Raw genomic sequence first — 7,366 nt, forward strand, 5'->3', positions numbered from 1 at the left:
CGTTCAGAGCAATAGATTCAAAAGCTACAGCAACAGGCCGAAGCCGAGAAGGCCAAGAACGCAGACGTACACATCCAGGTGCCCGCCCTACCGAGCGGTGAGCAGGCAACGGGAGCTGAAAACATGGATGACGCTTTGCAACAATCCATTGCCGACGGCTTGGGTGAGGGCCAGGAGAGACCGGATGTTGAAATGACTGGTGCATCTGCCGACCAGCCCAACGTCGCCCAACCAGCAGGTCCCGCCGAGGTTGCAGATATGTCGGTTGCTCCCGAGGATCACGATCAGTCCGCTTACCCTGATCCGTCCATGTTCGGCCAGGAGCGCATGCTTGGTATGGGTTATTACCAGCAGGATGACGATAGTCCGGACAAGATCCTGTTCGACCCTTATCAAAGACCTACGGCCGAAAATTATGTTGTTGACGAAGAACCGGAATTGATGCCTGAGTATTTGAAAAAGCAGCTTCGGTTGGCTAAGCGCAGGGCCCGCCACGCCGAAGATGACGATCCTGATTTTGCTGCACCTCGCTCTCACCATCGGAAGAAGCCCAAGCTTGACAAGACCTCCCAGCCCCCAGACACGCGGGACGGTCAAGACGACGCTCTCGAGAACATGGACCCGGCGCTCTTTGATCAGACGATGACGGATGTTGGCGGTGATATTAGAGATGGATCTGCCCAGGCTGGCGCCTCGCAACCTGCAAACGCCCAACCTGCAGATGAGGCAGCTGAGGAGTCTCGTCAAGCCCGCATGTACTCGCCCAACGTACCCACCCTTCGACATGCAAGGCCCAAGGTATCTTATAGAGTTGATGAGGATAACGAAGAAGAATTCAACGACATTCTCATCCCTCGCTCGCAGAGACCTGAATACCGGGCAGCTGCAGCACCAGCCAGTGTCGTGCAGAGTATCGAAGGACCGACTGGTCCTAAGGATCCCTTGGATCTTGCTTCTGCCGCCGTTCTTGCCATTACCGGCGCCGGAGGTAACCATAGCAATGAAGCCTCTCAGGAACTCGGATCGACTCGTGCCGCTGCTGCTCCGACTGGGCCGCCAAAGCTACGTGGGCCGCATAAGAAGCGAGGACGTCCTCCCGGTCGGCCACGGAAATCTGAAGCTCACCACACTGAAGATGAGGAATCGCACGAGGCACCAGAACCCACTCGGAGACGCGGGCGTCCCCCACGCGCATCACTGGCAGCAAAGGAACCCGCGGACAGTGGTCATAAATCTGGTGAAGAAAATGATGATGAGGATATTGATGCTCAACTCGCCCAAGAGCTTGATGGATTTGACGAGAACGGCGAGGTCGTCGAGCGCGATGCCGATGCTCCTCAAGCTCCTAAGAGGAGAGGCCGCCCACCCAAGAATGGCGTGAAGAAGGTCGTGGTTGAGGTCACTACGAAGGCACCCATGCTGTCTTTGGCTGAGCGTATGAAACTCAAGGGCAAGAAATTCAAGATCGGCGAGCGTAAGAGCACCGGAGGAACGCCCGGAAAGGTCATCGCCAAGCCAGTCGACTCGGTCGAGAAGAGTGCCTCTCCTGCGGGTTCTGGAAGGGCTGCACGGGATGCTGAGAAGGAGACCTCCCTTCCTGTTCGTGAATCACCCAGGACGACCAGGACCAGGACCACGTCAGCGACTCGCCACACTGTGCAGCCTGCCGAAGAGGAATCTCATCACTCCGAGTCTGAACCGGAGGCCGAGCCTGAAAAGGAGATGGAGAACAAGAAGTCTCCAGAACCACCAGCTCGACGCTCCGCGTCCCAGGCATCCGTCCGCATCAGTCCTCCTCGTGACGAGGCTTCACCTAGCAAGTCCCCAGAACGCAGTCCGAGTGTCAGCGCCTCGTCCGAACCCCCAAGTCGCGCGCCCTCCACCGCTGCCGCTCCATCTGTCACCCGCATCTCTCCCTCCCCTTCACCATCACCTGTTCGATCGCCTTCACCACCTCCTCCCCCACCGAAGCCCGCAGGCCCTACCGTCGTCAGGCTCATGGACACCGAAGATGAAGAGTCTGATTACGGTGGCAGCTACTCGGGATCCCGTTCGCCTTCTCAGAGATCTCAGTCAGAGCGGAGTGGAAGCGTGGCAAGTGGTACGGGCTCCGAAGACGAGCCGAGCTCGGACTCGGACTCGGATGACGAGGATATTCCGGCTAGGAAGGAGAGTGTTCGCCAGAGCTTTGCGAGTAGGGGGCGAGGAGGTGGGGTTGGGGTTGTGTCTAGGGGCAGAGGTGGGATTAGGGGGAGGGGGAGAGGAAGGGGTAGGCCCAGGGGTTCATAAAGAGATGTGAGAGGGGATTAACAGGGGAAATTTACCAAGGCAATTCGGGACTATGTTCCCCGTAAGCGTTTATTGTCTTGTAAACGAAGGGAAGATCGTGTAAAGTGGCTTGAGGATTGGATGGCTCGAGGAATGATGAGAAATGTTGTTTACTATATGTTATTCGAGTCTTGGGTTTGTTTATGAATGAACGGGGGGTTCTTTTGGTGAGCCGATTTTCTTGTCCGAGGATGAGGAGGGAAGGATTAAAAGTCGATAGCAATCATTGTTCAGCTAGTATCACGGTTGCTTTTTTTGTTGGTTGCTGGTTACCTCCTCTTCTCTTTGCTTCATTGTACATTGTATGATCATATTGGGCAGCATGTCTGCAGGTACAAAACTCGTACTGTAATCCCTGACGCATCAAGTCTCGGTGATGTTTACATGCAGTCCCCTCGAACCTGATTTTTGATGTCGTCTCCGCACATTCAATCATTCACAGAATAAATATTCCTTGAACAATGACGTTGTTTCAAATCCTCTTCAATTTGATAACACATGAACCATCATATCCACGCATGCAAAGATGGCCAGTGTCTATCTCCCTGAATGATCCTCATCCCAAACACTACCGTAATGCAATTGTAGTGTTATCCTCTCATCATCCTCCCATTGATGGCTGAAAATGCAAGAGTTGCTTCGCAACTAACAAAGGACAAAAAGAAAAAAATTAAGAAATTAACCCGAAAAAAGAAAACCTCATGAGCTCATCATACTCCTTCTCATGCTTTCGAAAGAAAATTCAGTTCCCTTTGACTGGGCCTCCCTTCAGTTCTTGGTATGCTTCTCCAGCTCACGCTTGCTGGCCTCGGCAAACTCGGCGTCCGACAGGCGGTCGGCCTTGACGTTCTCCTCGCTGTTGGAGGCAAGCTCGGGCTTCCATTGACCCTTGCCCTCCTTCTGCTTCTGGAGGGATTCCTGCTTGTGCTTCTCGTAGGCTTGGGGGTCGGGGTCGGCTGTTGTTGTTGTAAATGTAAGCGTTAGTTTATATGTGGGATACATAATTAGGGGGTTAAGGTTTATTTGTGATAGGGAGGAGGGGGGCGGTTAGGAGGGAGAGAGAGACACATACTGTTAGACGACTCCTTGAGCTTCAGGCTGGCGGTAGAGGCAATGGTCCTCCGCGCGGGAGCGGCGACGAGGGTCTGACGGGCAGTGAGAGCGGAAGCGGTGGAGATGCGGGCGAACATTTTGAAAGTGGTTTGTGGTTGTTGTTATTGTTGTTGTTTGTGTTCAAGTTGTTTGTGTGTAAGTTGAGGGGGGAGGAATTGGGTTCCTTCGATTGGTTGGTTTGGATGGATGGTAATGGAGGGTGGCTGATAGTAGAAAGAAGATAGGCTGAGATAGCGAGAGAGGCACGAAGGGAAGCTCTTATTAAAGGAAGGAATGGCTGTCTGATCAAAGGATGAGGAGGGGCACTCGGTAGTAGCTGCCTTGAAGCAGGTACAGAGATGGCAGCTCGCGGTCTGCCATGACGTCATTACACCTCCGGGACAACGGATGATCGTGATGTTTGCAACAAGAACGACCAGCACCTCTGCCAATACTGGAGGGAGCCCCGTTCTTTACACGTGCAAATCCCGCTTCGTCAGGGACAACTTGAAAGGAATGTGCCTTGACTGGAGATGCGATTTCAAATGATTTGCATAGTTTTTTGCGAGCAGGAAGCTATAGCTTTTCTTAAGTTGTCTTTGTTGCTCCTCCCCCAAGAGATTGCCTTTTCAAACACTGCTCTGTACCCTCGCGAGAAGCTCACATTGATACCTCAATCCTTTGGCCAACCGATGACATCAAAATTCCAATCAATCGCGCATCCACACGTTCATCCATTCTCAGGAATACATCAAACCGAAAGCTCTGACGTTGTTCCTGTTCCAAGCAGAGACAAAAGTGGATCCATATCCACGCTGAGGTGATAGTCCCCCTATCCACCAGCAATAACATCAAGCCAAGTTCGACTTGTTGAGCCTTGGTCAACAGGTTCTGGAGTGACGATGTTCAGAGGAGTCATGTCTGGAGACTATTTGATTCAGGTCGCTGGAACTCCATCACCAACATTTGTTCCAAGAGCAACTAACCCCTTCAACGCCAGACTTGTCTGTTCACGACAGTCTGTCCCTGTCAACTTTGTAGACACCGACGTCATACCTCTCAAGTGCCATGACCTGGTCAACAGCCCTACAATAAGCAAAAGGATGGGCAATTCTCTCACACTGTCAGCGTCAGAGTAGTGGACTCCCTCGAATGCGACTTCTGACCCAGAGGAGAAGAGACGATCGGAAAGATACCTGACGTTTGCATTTGAGCATATCTGAGCTGACACTTCTTGAGCATTGGCAGTGCATTGCATAACCATAAGCATATAATATGCAAAATTAGGAGAGGTGCTTTTCGGGACCCGCGGGCCCATCCGATCATCCATCCTCTAGCTTCCGATCCGATCCAAGCTAGCCTCCGGTTCGGGGACTGGAGAGGCATCATTGCGGGCTCTAGGGCTGAAGTAACGGACGGCAGAGGCGGGCCGACCGAAACTAGCTGCTCATACCACCCTACCAGACCTACTTATCCATCGAGGGGGATCTTGGGCTTCATGGTTCATCTCAGGGTCTTACAGATCTAGCATCTCGTACTCCTCCCAGGCCATCGGCGTAACCGGATCTCCGGGGCGAGTGAGGGAACACTATCTCTCTGGGTAACCAAATGCGTCCAAGCTACAAGAAGACAAATCCAGAAAGAAGACGTCCGGCAAACGTCCTTGTTGCTCCCATTTTCATCGAGTTTTCGTAGTGCTACCTACGGACAAGTAAGGCCATTACCTTCGTTTGGAATGGTTCGGTCGGTTGTTGCCGAAGCATTCGAGTGTCAAAAACTCGAAGAAGGTCCTACAAAACACTTGGGCACACATCTCGTGCTCTGACACTCTTTGGCACACGGGTACCCTAGACTCGGTAGCGGATCAACTCGAAAGCCCTCCAGTTGGTACCGCGGCCAGACCAGAGAGTGTCGGCATACGTTTTAGGACAATCTGTAGACGAGTCGGGGAGCCCGAAGATCGATACCGCGAAGAGGTTAAACATGCGGGAAGATGACAGATTCTTGTTTGTCCATTTGGTTCCTTGGGGCTTGGAGGGAAGTGTCATCCTCCATCCATGGCTCAACTATATGCGTACGCATAAGGTGACTTCGAAGAAGGGCCTTGTGTGCCGAAAGCAACGTGGACTTTGAATCGCTAAGATGACAAGAAACTCGTGTATCCCCGGACGGGAGTACGCCTTTATGACGGTAAAGGTAGGCATATACTGTATAACCCGACGGCGGATGCGTATTTCAGCCTTCCAGCTTGAACTCCGCACCGGCGATACCGCACAGTGCAGTACCGCAACATCGGGGCTCGAGGTGCCGTGGCCTCATAGGGCCGTCCCGGAATTTGAATACCGGCAGCCCGGAGACTGCAACATCCGCATCCGCATGGCACATTGCCGAAACACTGCGGGAGGCATGGGGAAGTGGAGGGAACCGATCCGCTCCGCTCCGCCTGTCCGGTCTCGTCCTTATTATCGGCTACGGGGAAAGCGGCAGCCAACATGACGGATCCTCGTCAATTCGCAAAATTTTACACGTGTACCCAATGATATGTGAAAAGAACAATTTTAGAAACGCCAGAGAAGCCAACTGGAGAGGCCCATCATACATGAGCGAATCATAAAAAGCCGCATTGGCCGAACGTTGGTGCCAGAGAACCTTCGACTTGTTGTTCGCCAGGAACTGGGAAATGAAAAGCATCAGAAAACCGGTTTTCGTCTAGGCGCAGCCCGCCGCAGGCCCGCAGCGAACGAAAGGCCCAGCCAGACTCCCACAAAAAACGTTGAATTGTAAAAACATGAAAATCTCGCATCCTCCACAAATGTACACTTGTATGTAGTGTACATACTTTAATCATGTAGTGTACCTACACTAGCAAAATAACGGAACGGTACAGTATTGAACAGCTGTACAGTGCAGCAGAAACAAGACAAGCATAGCCGCCGTCGCGGTCCGCCCGCGCTTGGATTCAGTTTTCCCCACAGCGCCCAGGTTATAGTACTGTGTACACTGTGAATTGAGGCTCCATTTCGTCGCTTCCCGGAAAGAAGCTGGAAGCCGACAACACGACGAGATGAGACGAGACGAGAACGAGAAAGAGAGAGGGAATACGGCATGTAGTTTGAGCACTTGATCAGCGACAAAAGGGCAGATAGATTCAAGCAGTAGTACCGAGAAGTCCAAAATGAGATATGCAACTGAAGCACTTTAAAACCTCTTGAAAGTCACGCAGGCAGGTAGTCTGCCATAGTGTAGTGTACCGTAAAAGTAGCATACTATGTTGACGACAGATGCCATGCTGGCCGGGCGTCGGGCGTATGTTGTTGTTGTCACGACGGATGCTGCTGGTGTAAGAGAATCAAAAGGAAAGTTGACAATCCCTCTCTACACTTAAAGTACCAACAAACACCCAATGAGGAAGTTTTCTCCGGTTTTTCTTTGCAAATCTCTCTTTCGGGATCCCATCCAGAAATCAAAGATTTCTAATTGCGAGCGACTTTTCCCCAGAAAAAAAAAACAAATTTACGGAAATGAGATCGGAGATGGGAAAATGGCACTGCGGGCCCAGGCACGTAAGTAAGGTTTAGACAAGGACCGGGTAGCGGGGTTTTTGATGATCCTGATTTGATTGATTGATTGATTGATTGATTAACCCAAGCGAGCGAAGTTTGCCAGGTTACTGGAACCCCCAGATCCAGAGTGAAAGGCTAAAGTTAAAGATTTGGAAAGCTCAGTTTTGGACAAAAGGCCCGAAAGTTGAGAAAAAGTGGATTGCGAACGGTTGATTCTGCATGCGGAAGGAATATGGAAGGGTTTGAGGTGGTAAGTAAAGAGGGGAGAAACAGAAACAAAAGATACTAAAATCATGTCGACGTACATATGTACTTCCCTATCCCAGGGCCATTCCGTGGCCCATGGGGGATGATGGAGAGAATGACATGCCGACGAGAAAGCT

General features: G+C 51.7%; 2 protein-coding genes across 2 annotated transcripts in view; one reads left to right on the plus strand and one right to left on the minus strand.

Moving 5' to 3' along the window:
- Positions 1–2,681, plus strand: part of NEUTE1DRAFT_64865 (uncharacterized protein) — a gene marked incomplete at both ends in the record, with an annotated part of 6,124 nt that extends 3,443 nt beyond the window's left edge. The window contains one exon of the mRNA XM_009853674.1: positions 79–2,681. Within this exon, the coding sequence (XP_009851976.1) occupies positions 79–2,289 (2,211 nt within the window). The remainder of the gene's footprint in view (positions 1–78) is intronic.
- Positions 2,682–2,797: 116 nt separating this feature from the next.
- On the minus strand, positions 2,798–3,701 carry NEUTE1DRAFT_117300 (uncharacterized protein; the record flags this gene model as incomplete). The annotated part of the gene is made up of 2 exons (XM_009853675.1): positions 2,798–3,284; positions 3,401–3,701. The coding sequence occupies 2 exons, from the start codon at positions 3,516–3,518 to the stop codon at positions 3,097–3,099; spliced, it is 306 nt and encodes a 101-aa protein (XP_009851977.1).
- Between the last annotated feature and the right edge of the window lie 3,665 nt (positions 3,702–7,366).

The sequence above is a fragment of the Neurospora tetrasperma genome, assembly GCF_000213175.1.
Source record: "Neurospora tetrasperma FGSC 2508 unplaced genomic scaffold NEUTE1scaffold_4, whole genome shotgun sequence".
Taxonomy (NCBI): Eukaryota; Fungi; Ascomycota; class Sordariomycetes; order Sordariales; family Sordariaceae; genus Neurospora; species Neurospora tetrasperma.